The following is a 19319-nucleotide window of genomic DNA, read 5'->3' as shown; positions in this document are numbered from 1 at the left end:
TAACCTAGAGGTACTGTATAGAGAAGAACCCTTTGAGAATGTGTGAAATGAGCCAAGAACCTTTTTAGCGGTTGAAGTGAAGAACATGTGAAGAACCGGTCTCTTTTGGTCTGTGTCATGCTTCCAGATGACACCCCGGTAGCCTCGGCTAAACGTCTGCCCGGCGACAGAGAGGATGAGAGAGACTCGTCAGGTCGTCTGTGGCGGACGGTGATCATCGGGGACCAGGAGCAGAGGATAGACATGCAGGTCATCAGACCTTACCTGAGGGTGGTCACGCATGGAGGTCAGTGGTTGCTGTGTGTGTGTGTGTGTGTGTGTGTGTGTGTGTGTGTGTGTGTGTGTGGGGAAGGGGGGGGGGGGGGTGTACTGTATTACTATGACAAAAGAGTAGAAATGGTTTTTTATATGGTTAAAAGATGAAACAGAATTGGCTTCAGGGTTAGGGTTAAAAATAGCAAAAGATTATATTGTTGTCCTAAAATGCTGATGTTTGTATAGTAATACAAACGTGTGCATGTGTGTGTGTGCATGTGTCTCTGGGCTGTATTATATGTAACTCTCCTGTAGAGCATCAACTGACCAGTGGATTGTGGAATATTGTCTCTCCTCTCAGGTTACTACGGGGAAGGCCTCAGTGCCATCATAGTGTTTGCAGCCTGTCATCTCCCAGACAGCAGCTGTGAAGACTACTCCTACATCATGGAAAACGTCTTCCTGTAAGATACATGTTTGTCTCTCAGTGGTCAGTTATTTAAGTTCAGGCTTTATATACAGTCTTTGTGCAAAGACACTTGGGAACTTATTTTAATTAGCGTTTCCATTCCAGAGGATTTGATTTATCATATTGCCGCTGTCAAAACCGTTATTTTTGTTCCAATTTATACAATATAGTTATGTATTAGTCACAAGTCCTTGCCTTTTTATTGGTTCAATATAATATTATATAATTATAAACCCACAGACATACTTAACTACTTCAACACAAACTTTGTGCTTCATAACCATTCATGATCAACTCAATTTCCAGTATTTTATAATCCTGAAGCCTAATTTATACGGCCGAGAATAGCAGACCGACAAGCTTGCGTTATGACTCGAGTTAGCTATTCTCGGCGCGCAATATTGGAGTCAAAGTATGAATGGGCTTAATAGAACATGAACTGATCAAATGAGCGGTGTGTGTGTGTGTGTGTGTTTGTGTGTGTGTTGTCCTCAGATATGTTATCAGCAGTCTGGAGCTGCTAGTGGCTGAGGACTACATGATCATCTATCTGAACGGAGCCACGCCCCGCAGGAAGATGCCTGGCCTCAGCTGGATGAAGAGATGCTACCAAATGATTGACAGGAGGTAACATGAATGTTGATCTATGTGAGTGAGTGAGTGAGTGAGTGTATCCATGAATATTGGGTTGGCCATAGCTGAATGGGTATAGGCTGCATGCTCAGAAGGTCAGGTTTGATTCTTGGCCGCGGCAATATACTGAGGTGTCCCTGAGCAACACACCTAACCCCTAACTGCTCCCCCCTGCGCCAAAGTCTCACCACTTGGGCAGCAGCTGGGTGAAGGAAGGAATTTCCACTGTAAGATAAAATAGGTCTAATTGTTATTTTACGAATGAATGAATACATTCATTGTTTGTGATTAAGATGATTAAGATAGTGATGGACTGGTGTTGAAAATGATGATGATTTGCCTGGATGTCCTTGTAGGTTAAAGAAGAACTTGAGTTGTCTGATCATAGCTCACCCCTCGTGGTTCATTCGCACAGTTCTGGCCATCTCCAGACCTTTCCTCAGGTGAGCGCGTGGATAGATCCTACTGTGTGCGTGGTGTTGTGTGGTCAGCTGGTCTTTTGACATGACTTTGGGGGCACTACTCTGATGACTTTCCTAAAACAAGTAAACAAACAATGAGAAAACGAATTAATTCCAAAGTCCACTAAGTGTTTGAAGGAGCCTGATAACAGGCTGTCACATTGCACAGGGACTTAGCACTAACACAGTCATCACAAACTTTTGAATAAAAAATAAAGAAAACTACAATCCACTATGTCTTGATAATGCTGGTGCAGACACAATTCATTTACATATACTGTACATTTTATGCCAATAATTAGTGATGGAATTGTGTTGACCTTAAATACTGTACATGCAGTATGTTTCCACTTCTTCAGCTATATGCCAATACATTTAGATGAAGCATTGTTTCATAATAATATTTTAGGCAGTTTTGTTGTTGTTGTGCTTCAAGATAGGAGATTATAGAGAGATGGAATGACAAGTATGTATGCCTCCAGTTGGAGTCAACCCAGGAGACAGAATTATGTGAACCACAGATTTGATCCAGAAATGAAACACAGGCATTGAAACACTGGTTTGTCTACATATAAATAATGATGCAGGGATGTTGCCAATCCATAGCAGATACACCAAAATAACCAAAGTCGCAGTGTCACAGTGACCAGTTCTTTAGAGTTCCATAAAGAGGTAAAACATTACCAAAATATTTCTCCATACATTGACTAATGGGAAGCTGCAGACAAGGCACTGTAGCCTAGTGTCAACACAGGTCAGCATGTCGACACCAGTACTGTAGGCGGGTTGTCAACGACTCCATGAGGAAACTAACCATCTGTAATTTAAAGACAGATTATAACTGATTCCCACCCTATCGGCCATCGCACAGCTCATGGCCGCTACCATCGATGCCCGCCTGCTTTGGATTGACTGTAGTTACAGCTTGGTGTCAGCTTGATCCCGTCTACTTGTGTTTACATGCCTATTTGTGTCGACGCCCCAGTGCCATGTTTGACTGAGGCTACCTATACTTACATTCTTTAGCTACATTCACGTCACACCCTAGTATGTGCAAACAGGGAAAAGGAATCAATGTGAGTGTGTTGGAGGTGCGAACAAAGGTGCCGCTTGTGTTGATTTGGCTCCTTTTTGACGTTCGTTTTGGACATTTTGGTCTTCATTTGTCATAGGACGGTGGTTGCCGCAGGTCCCTGCAATACAATACATTAAGACACTATCTGTGTCACAAACTCAATGCTGATACACGTGTTTGCACCTCCAAGACAAGACATGGCTGTAGTAAACATTTGCACTAAATAATGTAATAGTGTGGTGACTGTGAATATACCTGTAGTTCTTTTCCACTCGCGTTGCAGTCATTTGGTTTGGTTACTGAATAAAAACTGTTTGAGATGTTCACATACGCCTGTAGAATAAAATGACCAAAGTTTTTTTTTAAGTGAAATATCCATTTAAACCCTATATACTTTGTTGACTGACGTGGTGACGCAGGGGCCTGTGCTTTTTGTTGCCTAATTTTTTACCCTACACCAAATCATGTTGCAGAATGTTGGCCTATTCTTGCCGAATGTTCACATATGACATGAAGCAGCGGAAATGATTCATGTCCTCCAGTTCCCTCCTTTCGTTAATGGTGGTGATTGTGTAAAGCTGTTATTGACCCTCTGCAGTGTGAAGTTCATGGAGAAGATCAGCTATGTTCACACCCTGGAGGAACTAAGCCAGATCATCCCAATGGAACATGTGCAGATCCCAGAGTGTGTGCTGCAGTAAGTACTCTCAGCCCCCAGGGGTCACTGTTGGGTCACTAAGCCATTCACAGTCACACCATCTAGTGTGGTGTGGTCTGCTTGATGATCTTGATCTCAGAAGCTGAATACATTGTAGAATACAAGAAAAGGTCTATCAGACTAAATATCTTGCTGTGTGTAGTAGCGCTTATACACACTGCAAGAGTGTTAAGAGCAGCCACGGGCCAAACAATAAACCAATTGTAAATAAGTTCCTTTTCTTTTTTCACATGTGAGTGAGTCTTGTATTCAGTTCACTGTTTAATGTGTAGTACATAAGGTTCTTCTTCTTATTATTATTATGAATGCACCTTATAAACCTTTATTCTATTTATTCAAGGTGTGAGCATGAGAAGATAAGAACACAGAAGTTAAGGTAATGACGAATTTATATACCATTGCAATTGCTAATGCACAATGACATCTATTGTAAGACTGTTGTTCTGAATTGTTCTGAATGTGTGAATTCAAATGTCGTTAAATGTTCTCTTTTCATCAAACCTTTCCCATAGCCATGGCACTGATCATTCTTTCTTTCTTTCTGTGTGTGTGTGTGTGTGTGTGTGTGTGTGTGTGTGTGTGTGTGTGTGTGTGTGTGTGTGTGTGTCTCTCTCTCTCTCTCTTTCTCTCTCTCTGACCTACAGACTTGAGCAGCAGCAGACCAACTCAACACGGTAACACCACCTAAAGAAAGGTGACCTCATTACTCAATATTCGCTGCAGTGTCTGCATAAACCCAATGTGCCACAGCTATGTGCAAGAAGCTGCAGAACAAATCAATCCCAGTATCACTTCTCTGTGAATTTTAGACATGCATCACATCTCTTCAATGTGTGAATTGGTGCTTTTTTGCATCCATGTGATAATATTAAACCAACAGAACGCAGAGCTTATGGCTAAGTAAACCTGTAACCATTTTTTCCCCCACTCCCAGGCCAAAATCAATGATGGCGTATGAAGTCGAATGCAGCAACAGACATTAAAGGTAAGGGTTCCCGTCGACTTCACAGATAAGCAGCTTCTTTATCAACTCAAACTCAACTGATTTGTAATGTCAAACGAACTTACGTAGCTGTGACATACAAGGAAGTGTCCCTTTTTGCAAAGACAGGGGTGTATGTACGTACAGTGCATATGCCAAAGGTTGGGCCATGCTTGGGTCACATGCAGCCTTTAGTCCAGGTCAAGGGTGACATCCCAAAAGCAAAGGCTCAAGTCTCCGGTGGATCCCCTAGTTTCCAATGTGCCATTAAAAGACAAGCGGAACCACACACAGTCTATCATGAGAGAAATGCAAATATTATGTGCACTAAAATACTTCAAGAATGTAGTGTATAGAACTAACTGTATCACATATCTTCACTGAATAGCATCTTAGAATTAAGAAAGAGTTACTGAAATGTTTAGAGATATTCTGTCAATCATCCTGTCACTAGTCAAATGAAGTCTCTAGTTTCAGGATTCAGGAATGAGTGTGAAGTCCAAGTCATTTTGTTCTCTGACAAGACATTTCATTTGTGCAAATTTACGACTCAACGAGGGTTGAGCCTCGAATTATGATACACGTCTCTGTACGCATTAGCCTACTTTATAGACCTACAAGCTGTGTTACATAACCCCACATCTGCTCAGCTCTTTAAACACTGTCCGTACACAGCCAATCGATACTATTTTTAACAGGAATGTACTACTGAGGGACATTAAGTACAGACCTGGCAAAGCCAATCCGATCCCACAGCCTGTGTGGAAATCTGAATATTACGATTTTTATTGCAAAATTGTATATTTGGAATGGCCTCATTGTGCTGTAGTGGCTGTATCGCCCACAATATATTATTAGCATAGTTCTGCCACAGCTTCCATTTTAGTTTGATACGGCAAGTCCCTAGCAGGGGGTTTTGCTGACATCCCAGGAATGGCCCAGGGAATGATCTCCCAACCTTTTACTGAGAAAAAATAAGATGACAAATCTGTGTCTAGATGGATTTCCATGAGGGACCACCCACTGACACACTAACATTCCACTTCTAAAACTGATTTGGATAATTTAATAACAATGAGTATTGTTCGATAATTACAATTAGCAGAATTCTGACAATCAAATTAAGTATTCTATTAAGCACTCTGAGATTCCTTGTGAATGAAAAGTGCATTATAAATAAAATTCATTATTATTATTATTATTATTATTACATACAATAGATAGGCTACATACAATGTTTATATAAGAATAAAGTGTGCCAACTGATAAATGATGTTATTCTACTAATGGTGATTTTGCTCTATTGATCAGATCAAGATCACTCTCCGAAAAGAACAATTACTGCCAAATTGCAAAACTGTTAAGAAGTATAGTAGTGCACGGATGGAACTAACCTACATCTATGTTAAATTCCAGAATCTTCGGAGAAGAACTGAGTATCCAATAAAATGGGCTTCCACCAGCAATGCACACAGACAGACATAATTCTCCTGTGCATCCGTAGAGCCGTGTTCATCAGCAATATCCTAATACAGTATCATCTACATGTGTTTTTATTCTTCTTACACAGTACACAAACACAATCATATATGGCACAAGCAGGTATAGGACGTTACAGTAGTATCCTGAACAGAAGCAACAACTGTTACTGCTGAAGTCCTTCGTCCCAGCATGTTTAATTCTGTTTTAATTTAATGTACCTGCTACATTTCTCCTCAGCATGATTTGGAGACAGCTATTTGACACCACATCAACTACATTAAGAACTAGATGGACATATAAGCTGATTCCAATCATGCTGGGTACTCATTTTCAAAGTGTAAATACTGTATTTTTGAGAAAGATGTTTTTGCACAGACAATTATTGGTTTGATATAAAAAGCATGGGTGTTATTAATTTTGTGGAAGAAGCAAAAATTATTATATGCAATGATTGCAATCGTTATGTTGTTCTCCTTAGGGCAAACGAAAAATTACGCCAGCAGAATTTTGTTCTTTATTGTATTACAATTTAAACGCCCAAAGTTCTATTTGCAAGCATGCTCGTTTCCCCTTCTCTAAGTTTAAGTCTATGTTTTTAGTCCGTTGACATCCTGTTTAATGAGATACTTTTACGAGACTGAAGGCATACATTGTTACAAATGACAAGATATATATTTGGAGAATCAAATGAATAGCTTAAAGTGTTATTTATGAACATGTGCCATTTATTGTTTGTAAGAAAAAATAATTATAAAAAAAACACAAAACAAAAGGTTGTCCTATGATTATCATTCCATTCTACACTATATCATTGACATGAAGACAAAATGACAAGCAAAGTTCATCCTCAAATAACCCGTGGTTGGGTCAAGGTTTTGCTCACAAATATGTTTTATGCTTACAAGTGAGCTATTAACGTTGATGTTATGAAGACTGTGTATCTATATTTATTTCACATACAGACCATGAGACAAAGAAGGTTGATGTTACTTGTTATAACCAGTGCTGTGGTTCCCATAGCCCCTCTCAGAACCCCCTGGGTCAGCCCAATCCGAACCGAACCGGGCTGACCCGTAGGGTCCCTGACTGTGCGTTACTTTGTTTTTGTATGGGAATGTTGGAACGCGGACATAAATATCCTCGGTAACATCGTGTCTGCGCCGTTTGACGTCTTCTTTTCGTTTGCGTTATTCTGAAGGTGTCAACTATAAGTACCTATACATACCGCTGCGAATTCTCTTGTGTCGCGGAAGCCGTTAAGTATTTTTACTTTGTTTGACCGATTTGGTCGCTTTGATTCTTCTTGTTTATTTACCGTTTATTGTACCGCCTCCCGATGTGCGGTTGGCTTGTGCCGGCTACGTTCCTGCCTCTGATCTGCTCTGTCATAGCTATAGCGCCACTAGCTAGCCAGATAGGCGGTACAATGAGGTGTCAATAAACAAGGTAGGAAGAGAAGAATCAAAGCGACCAAATCGGTCAAACAAAGATTAAAAATACTTAACGGCTTCCGCGCCACAGGAGATATTCGCAGCGGTATTTATAGGTACTTAAAGTTCACACATTCAGAAGCCCTCACACGAAGAAAAAAAAAGTCCTCAAAGAGCGCAGAAGGACTTATCCGAAGGTGTTTACGTTTATTTATGTTTGCGTACCCGGTGGCAGGGTGGAGGTGGAATAGGACCCCATGGTCTGGGTCTAAAAAATGTCAGAAACTTCAGTACCATTGGGTTCTGCTTGTAGGGCTATGGTTCCCACTGAAGAGACTGGCATGTGATCAATGTCACCTGTGTAAATTGTAAACAGTACTGAGGTACCCACTGGCATGAGGTCACGTGCCTCTATGGGTTATTGGGAAATGTTAGTATTATTACTATTGTTATGTATATTTCTAAGGGCTACAGAAAACCCTAATTAATAAAAAATGAATGTCCAACCATAATATCAGAAGATGCAGCGCCCTAAAGCCGCTTTTCGAATCTAAGGGGTTAATGTGGATATACTTGGATAGACCATTTCGCCATACAAAGTTATAAATTACTTAGATAACCTTTGAATTATAAGCTAATAAATCGTTGGAGAATTTAAGTAATGTACTCGAGTAAAAGTACTCAAGTCAAAATGTACCTATTGTAAAAGACTGTAAACCTTTTAAACCAAGTGAATATTAGATTTTATCCTTAATGTTATAATAATTGACCATTCATATTTTCTGGGGAGTCAGAATAGACGTACAGAACAGCATCGCCCCGGAACAAATGTCCGGGACTTACATTATATACTGTTATGAAAACAAAACAAACTCTGACATAGGAAGCAATTCATTTTTGGTTCAGAGGTAATAAAAAAGGGAATAAGGCGACACCTATTGCCTTCCTGGGAATTCCAGGAAGTGTGATGGATGGGAAATGTAGTTATTTAAGTCAATGTAGTCCACAAATCAAGTCACTGACAACCCGCTAACTAGTCAGTTGGAGACTGTCTGTCGCTGGGCATATATATTCAAGGGCAAAATAACATGTTGTTCACAGAGACTCTGGGTGTTTTGGCAATCAGGAAATAAAACAATTATTTTTATCTACCCACGCTGGCTAGGCCAGAAGTGAAATGTGAACTCAGTGGAACACAGGGCATAAAGTGAGATGAGGACAGGGTGACAGGGTGAATTCATAATTCATAATAATGCAGGATACATGGAAAATGCATGGGAAACATGGAAACTTCATTCACAATATAGCAGATCTACCGAAATACCTATCAACTATCTGTGACCTTCCATCATTATTATCTCTACCAGCTTTAACCGGTGTGCCTGGTTGCAGATAATCTCACCAAGATTAGATTAGGCTATATTATCATAATAATTTCTTTTAAGTATTTGAAGAAATTCCCTGCATTTTCATTTGAAAGATTTTCAAATCAAATCTAAATTTCTTTCTTTTCAAAATCTTTATATTTTTGTTTTATAACAGTATGCGTGTCAAGTCACAGATTCATAGAAAAATTGAAATTAAAACATTCAATTTTAGTATCAGTGACTGTGGGGTAAACAAACGTACTGTATAAATCACAGAGATCGTGGGCAGACATATTAAGAAGACTGTTATTGTGCAAAACATGGCCCTTCAAGACAAAAGAAAAACGAAAAATATTTTCTCCCCAATTTAGTATAGCCAATTCCCAATTCCCCAGCCTCTCTACAAGTACTCCATCTCTGCTAAACCCCACAATCAGTCATTGGGAGGGTGAAGAAAGCCTCAGGTCCCCCCCCACCTCCTCCCTCCCCTGAACAGGCGCCCTGACCAAATCTAAATTTAATTAGATCAGGTTTCGACTTGTACCTCTCAGTGTATACACAAGCGTATGGGAGAGAAGCAGAAATTAAATAGTGCTCTGCAGGGGTCACATGGTTCCACATGACTGTGACACAGTGTCCTATATGGCATATGGTCAATTATTTTATTAACAGGAGGTGTCAATATCAAAACAGTGACTTTGGCTTTGTACTATTATTATCATCACACGCTGTCACAACCACTTTTCCATTGAGGTGTTGTAGGCGTGAAACATGGCACTCTTCACATGGGACAACACTTATCTATAGGACATGCTGTAGAATGTTCACAGTGGTGGACAATAACAAAGTACATTTACTCGTGTCCTGTAGTATTTGTATTTTTGTCTCCACCAGGCCGAAGGCATGGGGAGAGTACAGTATACCGTAGTATATACCGTAGTATATACCGTGTGTATATATATAACGTGTGTGTGTGTGTGTGTGTGTGTGTGTATATACTGTGTATATATATATGTATATATACATATATATTACACACACACTTTGCGGGCACTGCACTACATGTCAAAGAAAACATTTTTGAGGGGCTCCTATACACAGGTTTAATGTTTTGTCTTTAGTTCAATGTTTTGTAAACGCCATTGACAATGAAGGGAACATTTACGTCATAATGGAGCCATTTACGTCATATTGTCTCTTTATTGTTAATGGCGTTTCATGTTTGAACCAAGTTGGTACAACACATGGATCTCCATATGTGGAGCTGAATATCATCACCTGGATCTCCATATATGATGATCACGACACTGACCTCATCAAACCCTGGATAGCCATACATGGTTTGACATACTAGATCTGCATATACCGGCTAGCAACTCTACATCTGACCTCACTGACACCAGATTAATAGTTTAACTCCTGCTTCTCAACTGTGCGGTATTTAGAAGCTCTGTTGTTTCAGCGCAACCTCGCCCTTTAGGGCCAGGTCGCTTCTCGCCCGCCGGGGCGTCTTACTGGTTCAAATACTATACGCAGAAAGAAACACTAGCTGAATACATCCTGAGGAGAACTTCCTGGCTATTATTTATAATGAGATACCAAGTAAGCAGCTACATTATACAGATAGCAACACTACAGAGAAGAAAAGAAAAAGGATTTCATTACAATCACAACACAGAGATACTCACTTCCCAGCAAACATCTTCAAGATACCAATATTATGTTCAAACACATATTTTACAAGTCATACTAATGTGTAGCAGAGTAAACAGAGTAAATGTGGCCTCATCACTTGGCTAGGGGCCATGTATTTCAGCTGGTTGCATAAGAAATACTGCAGGCTGTGTGATGCAGCAGTCCCCAACCCCCCCCCCCCCCCCCCCCCCCAAACAGACACACCAGCCAAACTAAATATAGTGATGCTTCCTTTCACCCACCCAAAGCTGTCTAAGCATGAAAGATTTCCGCTCAAGAACTGAATATAGGATTTGTTCAGCACTGTCATATAAAGGACCAGTCAGAGCTTTATCATGGGCTTTATCATGTGCAGTCATGTTACTCAGTGATTGCGCACTGAAAAGCCAAAGGCCCCCTCCACACCCTGTCTGAGACACGTTTTACAACCATGTTTAAAGTACCTCATTGATATGTACTGTACTATACTGTTACAATAAACGTAACAGTAAATGTACAATAAATGTATACAATAAACTAAACTAAACTAAAACTCTGGAAGGCAAGCTACAATTAAGCTACCAAACACATACTTCTCTTTGCTACATACAGTATACTCTTGGAAGCGCTACGCTGTGCTTCGTTTTGTAGAATAATATAATTCCATGCGCTATATGAATAAAGTGACACTGTGACACTACAATTTACAAAAAGGGAGATGGGTAACTTTTAGTTTTACAATAATTACAGCCTCTTCAAAAGATCTAAATAATACCGGGGTTGTGGCTCTTTCAGAGCGTGAACTCTGGGGGGAGGGGAGGGGGGGGGGGGGGAAGGGGGGAAAAAATGTTCGAAAAATGTTGTAGAATATTTTCATGTGTGAAAAATTTATAAAAAAACTTTGATCAAAAAAAATATATATATCTAAATAACCTGATAATGTTCCACTACAGTTCCTTGTTCTATTGAGCTAATGTTCTGTCTTTGACAGGCTCTCTAAACATTCACAGAGAATTAACATTGTGATTCACAGCTTAGGTCCACATATTTATTTATTTTTTCTTCTAGGTACCCTGCAACGTGGTTACAATCTCATGGGGAATGTCCTAAACCTGCCAGTTTAAACTGGCCCCCGTGGACAGAGAATGGGCAGCAGGTGGAAGGTCGGATATCCCCTTTCATTCAAAATTGGAACCACTAAAATCTCCCCTGACTGGTCAGGTCCAGTGTACAGTAGTGCCCTATTGGCTACAGTAAAAGGGAGGGATTATTGGTAGTGGACAGTAACACCTTATTGGCTAGAGTAAAAAGGGAGGGATTGGTCTGAGTTGACACACAAAGTGACGCTGTGGTTAAACCCTATATATACCCCGGTAGACTGATCTTCTATCAATGAAGTAGTATAGGGAAGGGAACATCCTGGCTGGGAAAAAAGAAAGATAAGACCAAAGTGTGCGGTTAGGTTCCCTTTCTTGTACTTACTGCATTCTAGACAAGACCAAAGAAGAATGAAAATGAAGATCATCATAGGAATTGGCGGGTAAGTCTCAATGAATCAATTTTATTTTTTGTACTGTCTTTTCATAGTATTTTGAGAAGACTTTTTTTGGGGAAAATAAAAAATGAATAACTGAAACATTCTTTCTCATTTCTAATTTCAGCATAACCAACGGTGGAAAGACAACCTTAACCAACAGACTAATAAAGACATTGCCAAACTGTTGTGTGGTGCATCAGGATGACTTTTTCAAGGTAAGATGCGCAAAAGAATCACTGCCAAGTAAACCAAAGTAAATGGCTCAAGTAGATGCTAAATTAATGCAAATAATTATACCATTCACTGTTTCTTTGATGTATTTTTAGGCTATGTTATATTAGACTTGTCCTTGGCTTGAGCACTCTAGCACATTGGTTATTTGCAGATGACATGTGCTCAAACAGTAAACCAATCTCACCTGCACTTGTCATCTGAGTTGCCTAGTAATTCATTTGAGTGATTGTCTCCTGGACACCCCACTAAAAGCCCAATTCTGCACCTTCACGTTGCAAGTTGTGCAAACAAGTTTCTTCCTTGGTCAATAACCTCAGTTGACATGAGGCATTTTAGTCCCTGCACCTGCAACGTTTGATCTGCACCAGGGTTAACATGCAATGATTCAAATGACCACTGATCAAACTTCTTTTATCATTTTGATAAAAGAGTGGCTTGATGTCACAATTATTCCATATTACAAATGAACACACACTGTACTCCCAGGTCAGTTAAGGTACCTTCTCAGAATAGCATCACAGTATGCCCTTGCTGCAGGGGTATCGTAGTGGTGCAGGCTAGGGCTGCATCATAAACCAAGAAACAAATTGAAATCACATTCAACTACTGCAATTTCAGGCTGCAGTTGTTTTCTCTTACAACATACATGCAGTTCCAAGCTAGCATCAACTTCCTACTCATGTCACACAAAAACAGTAAAACACACCAACAGTACTCGGATCGCAATGGCAATATTGTGCAGCCCTAGCAGGCCAACTTTGGTGGAGACGAGTCCTTGACTTGTCATGTCGAGGTGTGATCAGCTCTGACTGGTTATTAGGTTGCAGCAATGTTTTGTTGGTTATTTCAGAAACCCGATCAGATAGAAGTCGGGGAGGACGGCTTTAGACAGTGGGATGGTAAGATGGATTTCAAGCAGGAAAACCATGCAGTAATGTACTTTTTCTTTCCCTGCACATTTTTTCATTGCTTTTGCAAGTCAGCCATAAGCTAACCGTGACTAATGTAAGCACTTTGGTGTGCAACATCGATTTCATGTGTAGTGAAGCGTGTTCTCTGTGTGCTTGTTCTGCAACAGTGATCACTGCCTTGGACATGGAAGCTATGGTCAGCACTATAAGAGGCTGGCAAGAGAATCCAGTCAAGTTTGCCCGCTCCCACGGTGTCAGCCTGTCACCTGAAGCTGAGGAATCTGACACAGGGCTTCAGATTCTCATTGTGGAGGGCTTCCTCCTTTACAACTACAAGTGGGTAATTTGCATGCACCAAAGCTTAACCCATGACATTTTACTACACGTGTACTCCAACATGTCCAGGATACATTACATAGCCACCCGCCCTCGAGGGATCAGTAAAGATGATCTTACACAAAGCTTGTTCTGTCAACTAAAGCCTTTCACTGAACTGAACATTTTTGTCTCCCTGCAGGCCTCTTCTTGAAATATATGACAAGTGCTATTACATTTCCATCCCGTATGAGGAGTGCAAAAAGAGGAGGAGGTAAAGAGCTCTTGACGTGATTCACAGGTGTTCTAACATTGCACTTAAAGCAGCGTTAACGTGGTCCATTCTGTTCCCCTACAGTACAAGGACATACACAGTCCCTGATCCACCTGGTTTGTTTGACGGCCACGTCTGGCCCATGTACTTAAAACACAGGAAGGAGATGGATAACTACTGCAATTCCATAGGTAGGTCATGTCAGGTTCATCCCTCTTCACTTGAGGATTTAATAGCTTGTGCACATTCAAAGTTATCTTTAATGTCTGTGAAGTTGACCATTTCTGCGCTGTCATACACAGAGTACCTTGACGGCATGAAAACAAAGGATGAAATCTACAACCAGGCGTACGAGAGCATTCACAACTCTCTGCTGAACAGCCTATAGGTAGATAGAAAGCATTTATGATTCTGCAATTTCTGCTATGTTCTTTCTGACCGAGAAGCCATTCTTGATTTATGGAATATTAATTCAGCTTCTACTGTATTCTCTCTCTCTCTCTCTCTCTCTCTCTCTCTCTCCACAGCAAGAGGAGACTTGTGTATAGAGGAGACTTGTGTATAGACTTGTAAATAATGTGTCATTGTCATTTTGAGTCATGTGTAAAACAACGGATCTGTAAATAGTTAACCATGCTGTAACTTATTAAGAACTGATGGCAAAAGCATTGTATTTTGTATAATACTATGTAACATATTTTTCTAAATGATGAACTCTCTGGACGGCCCAGTGCTGACAAGCAGAACAGGTCTCACCACGACCTTGTTTCTGATAGTGATGTATTCCACACTAGGAGGAATACTATGTCACATAACATAACATAAGATAAGAAACTTCTTGAATCCACTTCATGTGTCCTGTTATCATTGCTACAGTACATTTGTATAATACACTGACATACTACAATACCAACTCATACCAGAATCGTGCCTGACCGCCAGACCATAGGCCCATCCACTCACTGAGTCGACTGCCTCTTCAGTCTGATAATCAGGCTAGCAAAACTCTTTACAGTATGTTAACTGTTGGCATGCACAAACCTCAATAGCCAAATGTTAGCTCTTAGTATTTGTTGGACAATATACTGCAGGTTATTTATAATGGGTTTCTTCTATGATAGATAAGCTTAGCTCCCAGTGAGAAAAGGGACTGATAAACTGTGATCTACTGTACTGTATCTGAATTGCCTCCAATAAGACTACCGGTATTTGAAGAGTACTAGAACTAGTTTAAAAAGCAGGTGACTTGCGCACATCCAGTTCCTCACTGGTGCTGGACAAAAGGTCCAAAAGAGAAGGAGAAGGAGTCTGCACACAGTCTTTGCTCCAACAGTGTTTATTTTTGTTAAAACACCGACATTATTCAGCCTAGGACACAACGTTTTGGCCGTGAGCGGCCTTCATCAGGTGACCTGATGAAGACCGCCATGAACGGGACTCAGACCAAAGCCTATATTTGGCATGCGCCTGGACCACTTGGCCCGGCCCATTAGTTCTATAAGTTCTTACCATTGCAACAACTACATACAGTATACAAAATGTTACTGTTAACTTTAGAGATTTGACAAATTCAGCTTAAACTCCATTTCTTTGCCTTGTTAGAAGCTTCTTTGACAGTTTCCTGAAATTAGCTTTGTTTGCGATTATGTTATGGCAAATTATTTCACAGAATAATGGCCCTTATATGGCATTTTTTCTCTTTGGTGTAAAATAGCTATTTTCCCATTGTCAGGTGACAGTGGTTGTGTGAAATCGAATTGTGAAGACTAAGAGAAACGAGCCATAACTATATAATATACAGTATGGTCTATAATTCAATGGTCACGTTCTATTGCCCTATTACTTTGAATAGTCTCAGTGCCCTATAGAAGAGCACTGAGACAAATACAACTAGGCTACCACAGTTATGTTAGTTACCGGTATATTGTATTGGGTAACACCAATATACATATTGGTTTTAAAAACAAAATCTATTCACAAATTACAGGGTGTACTGTAGCTTCAAGACCTATTTTCAAACATTTTCAAATTATTTCTAAACATGTTAAAAACAATATTGGAAATGTTTTTTTTAAAACAGTGTTTTGCCCATAATGAAACATTAGTGATACCAGGGTGAAAGTGTAAAATTAATCCCTCTTCCTCATTTTACCAGGACAGTCTAGCTGGCATACATTATACTAGTTACATAAGACAATCGAGAAAGGCAACAGCAGTTTGTAACTATTTTCAAATACAGTCAGTGACACATCCTTATGCCTTTCAACTCCGTCTTCTCTCATCTAAATTTGTGGTCTAGCTGTGCCAATGAGGAGAAAACAAAACCACTGTGCAGAATGATTCCACTTTTATTCAATGGATGTCTGGCATCGGATCAATCAAGGAAAGAAATGAGATATAGCCTGCCAAGACATGCCGTCTTTATAAGTTAATGAGTCTCCAAGGGCCCAATGCCCTTTTAAAAGACAGATAGACAACACTATGTGAGGCACGAGGAGATGCATGCAGAACCACATTTCACTTTTATTCGTGCCAATGTCAAAAGAAATATATATCCAATGTAGGTCAAAAGAGGCGCATATCTATTTTCCATTTAAAGGCAGGTGCTGAACGTCAAAACCAAAACCCAATATCACAATATTTTGACAAAATACTTTGATACTGATGTTGTGATGACAATATTGTGGGGAGAACTATTCAGGTGCCTTCATAAAAGTAAAGTACATAATAACTACGTGGTTTCAGCTGAGTTCAGTAAATTACATCACCTTACTCATATGCAGCCTTTAAAACCAGGGAAAGACAACACTTACGCCATTTCCTGATATTACAAGGTCCCAAATCCCAGATACTATTGAGTCTCATATGACATGTATGATATCAATATTATATTAATAATATATTGCTCAGTCCTACCACAGATATTTATTCTTTGACAGTTAACCTTGAAAACTGTTGTCTCTCATATATCGTACAAACCATAAAACTGTCTGGCAAGCAATGATGAATCTAAATATTAGGATGTGTAGTGTCCTCTTGCCATGGGGTCAAAGACAAAACTTTTTCCACAAGCAATAGTTCCACTTTCATAATATGCTTACATATCTATTCATATTTCATTTCCATATCTATGTCTATCAATATTAGTTTTTAAGTGATCCCTGTGTAGAATGCAATGACCACTTGTCTTAGACGTATATGCATTCTAACCTCAGATGTCCTGTGCATTATTCTGAGAAAAGACCTCCTGGCGACAGTGAGAAGGTAGGATCTTGTGATACGTTTCTGGGAGTCTTCGCATGCCATCAGATGGCCTGCCACCGAGGGTGTGTGTTTATAGCGTATATGCCAAGTGCTTAGAGTGTCAGGGCCCTCAGGGGAATATATTTAGTCATAAGATAGACAAGCCCTTACTGATCTCTACACACCCACTCAACACCCCATGGGCTGAGTCCAGGACAGGTCATAGGGACCAACAGGGGGGGGGTGTGGGGGCCTGGGGACCTTTGGGGTGGCATGTGCTCCAACGTCACCCGGTGTCATAGGAACCCATGACTTCCCATATTTGGGCGTAGAGGCCAGGACATGGTAGATGAGCAGCTGTCACATGCCATGGACCCTCATATGCAAGTTATAAGTACCTCACCTCAGGCATGTGAACAGCTGCCATTATGCCAGCATATGACTTGAATATTTATGGCCATGTGCTGCGTCTGGTGTGGATACCAGTAAAACTAATAGGGTTTTTGCAATAGGCCTACATTAACACTTTGGGCTTGATGAAAGTTGCTATGGGACATGAGCATTCGTCACGCAATATCATTGGTAGAAACTCCACACACCTAAATTAAATGACACCCAGGACCGACTTCATACAGTGTTAATTCATTGTGATACTATGGGTTTCACACACTGAACCAGAGAGGAAAGAAAGATGCTGTCAAAGCAATAGTTTGGAATATGATGCTTGTGACACTTGGTCAATAGCCTTTGATTAATGATGCTGTCATTCAACTGACTTACTATTAAATCACTATATTACAGTAGCCTATTTGCTTTAAATAATAGGCTATTATGTTATTATATTTGTGCATCATTGTCAGATTATGAAGAGCATGATATCTGTATCACATAGCAGTTTTAAATATGATGTAGCCTAGTCTCAATTCCAATCTGTAACTCCTGATATGCACCTTGATTTTGATGATGATTAAATAATAAATAATACGGCCCAAAACAACTTCATTGTTGCAGCCTTTTTTCCAACTCTGGGTTGACCAAAATATTGAATAAAAAAATAAAAGAGTAAAGAAACAGTAATTGGGGTTAGAAATGGCAACACTACTCAACACGCATTCAAAACCAGTTCTGAACCACGACGCGATTAGATTCCAAGCGAGAAGCACCCGACAAGACAAATTGGGGAAGATTACGCACAACACAGTGAAAGAGGTGAATGTGCGGATGAACCAATGCGCACAGGTTATGACCTTCTTCACACTGTTTCAGTACAGTATCTCACCTGTATTGTCTCCCCATGATCTGTAGTATACCATCTGGATCTAGCATTTAGTTGTATACTCCTCAGAATGGAAGTGTGAGGCCCCGGGGAGAGATAACAGGTATATTCCTTGGGGTTTCTTGAAGAAAACACCCCTTTTAGATCAGCATCTTCGTTAAATCTCACAAGAAGCAATTCTGAGCAGCCTTGGAAACCTAGATTTATGGAATCAGATATATTCAAAAGCGTAAAAGAATTAGTCTCACTGGTCGGCTCGTACCACATGGGGATGTTTTAGGCATAGCCTACCATGAAAACAACCAGATGAACGAGAATGAGATTTTATTTCCAAACACTCTTAATTTATAACAAGATTAGTTCAACTTTTGTGGCAACATTTGTTGTGATTTGTTTACTTATTTTTTTCACTTCAGACACACAAGTAACTAAAGACTCAGTTTAGCGTAAATACTTACTGGCTAAATTTTGTATGTCCTAGCTGCTTGAGAAGTCTGTGCCAAACATGTGCCGAGGATTCTCTCCTCTTATAAGCCTCGGTAGTCGGTGGGTGTGCCTGGGCTCTGGAGAGTCTGGACTAGATTTTGGATTGGGTCTCGGGGTTCGTTCTAAGAATAGCCACCAGACCTGCGCACCAGACTCACACACGGTTGGAAATTCCAACCGTGCGTGCGTCTGGTGCGTTCTGGTGCGTTCCAACTTGGAATCGTATCGTGGGGTTGCCCTTTTTGGGCGACTGAGGAAACGGACACCGACCGTACGCAATGACGAACAACACGAGCAGTTGAGCACATGACTTTATTTATTAACTGGTGCCAAGTTCCAACACCCTGCCCACATGTCTAACGCACAGCTCAGACTTTATCTTCTTAAGCAAATGTTTAAGTTGATAGCTAGCCTACTTGCACTTCACTTATTTATTCTACTACGTATTCAAACAACATTTCTTCGGCTATCTACTCTTATCTACATGATCGGCACAT

At 40.3% G+C, this 19319-nt stretch overlaps 2 protein-coding genes and 1 long non-coding RNA gene across 6 annotated transcripts in view; 2 read left to right on the top strand and 1 right to left on the bottom strand.

The window, feature by feature from the left end:
- The window catches only part of LOC308325029 (caytaxin-like), a 12281-nt gene extending 5716 nt beyond the window's left edge, over nucleotides 1–6565 (top strand). Inside the window, exons 5-13 of the mRNA XM_080777408.1 lie at nucleotides 128–286; nucleotides 617–719; nucleotides 1220–1351; nucleotides 1714–1800; nucleotides 3492–3590; nucleotides 3952–3987; nucleotides 4256–4305; nucleotides 4546–4596; nucleotides 6010–6565. Coding sequence (XP_080633534.1) covers nucleotides 128–286; nucleotides 617–719; nucleotides 1220–1351; nucleotides 1714–1800; nucleotides 3492–3590; nucleotides 3952–3987; nucleotides 4256–4289 — 650 coding nt within the window. The 3' untranslated portion in view covers nucleotides 4290–4305; nucleotides 4546–4596; nucleotides 6010–6565. The remainder of the gene's footprint in view (nucleotides 1–127; nucleotides 287–616; nucleotides 720–1219; nucleotides 1352–1713; nucleotides 1801–3491; nucleotides 3591–3951; nucleotides 3988–4255; nucleotides 4306–4545; nucleotides 4597–6009) is intronic.
- LOC308325030 lies at nucleotides 139–18834 on the bottom strand. Of its 2 annotated transcripts, XR_013964993.1 has the most exons (5): nucleotides 18795–18834; nucleotides 18340–18533; nucleotides 1751–1893; nucleotides 584–717; nucleotides 139–264 (listed from the first exon to the last, which is right to left on the bottom strand). It is a non-coding gene; the product is annotated as an uncharacterized lncRNA (long non-coding RNA). The 2 variants fall into 2 exon arrangements; XR_013964994.1 differs by lacking the exon at nucleotides 1751–1893.
- On the top strand, nucleotides 11948–14664 carry LOC308325213 (nicotinamide riboside kinase 2-like). Of its 3 annotated transcripts, none has more exons than XM_080777654.1 (8): nucleotides 11948–12086; nucleotides 12208–12298; nucleotides 13168–13216; nucleotides 13396–13564; nucleotides 13746–13817; nucleotides 13902–14008; nucleotides 14120–14205; nucleotides 14351–14664. In XM_080777654.1, exons 1-7 carry the CDS (start codon nucleotides 12055–12057, stop codon nucleotides 14203–14205), a joined length of 606 nt encoding a protein of 201 aa, XP_080633780.1. In that variant the 5' UTR covers nucleotides 11948–12054; the 3' UTR covers nucleotides 14351–14664. The 3 variants fall into 3 exon arrangements, with proteins under 3 accessions (XP_080633780.1, XP_080633781.1, XP_080633782.1); XM_080777655.1 differs by having other exon boundaries at nucleotides 14345–14664; XM_080777656.1 differs by lacking the exon at nucleotides 13168–13216 and having other exon boundaries at nucleotides 12037–12086.
- Nucleotides 18835–19319: the final 485 nt, after the last annotated feature.

This window comes from Protomyctophum bolini, assembly GCF_963924005.1.
Source record: "Protomyctophum bolini genome assembly, chromosome: 12".
NCBI lineage: Eukaryota > Metazoa > Chordata > Actinopteri > Myctophiformes > Myctophidae > Protomyctophum > Protomyctophum bolini.
Note: the sequence above shows the minus strand (reverse complement) of the source record. Positions and strands in the feature narration are given on the sequence as shown.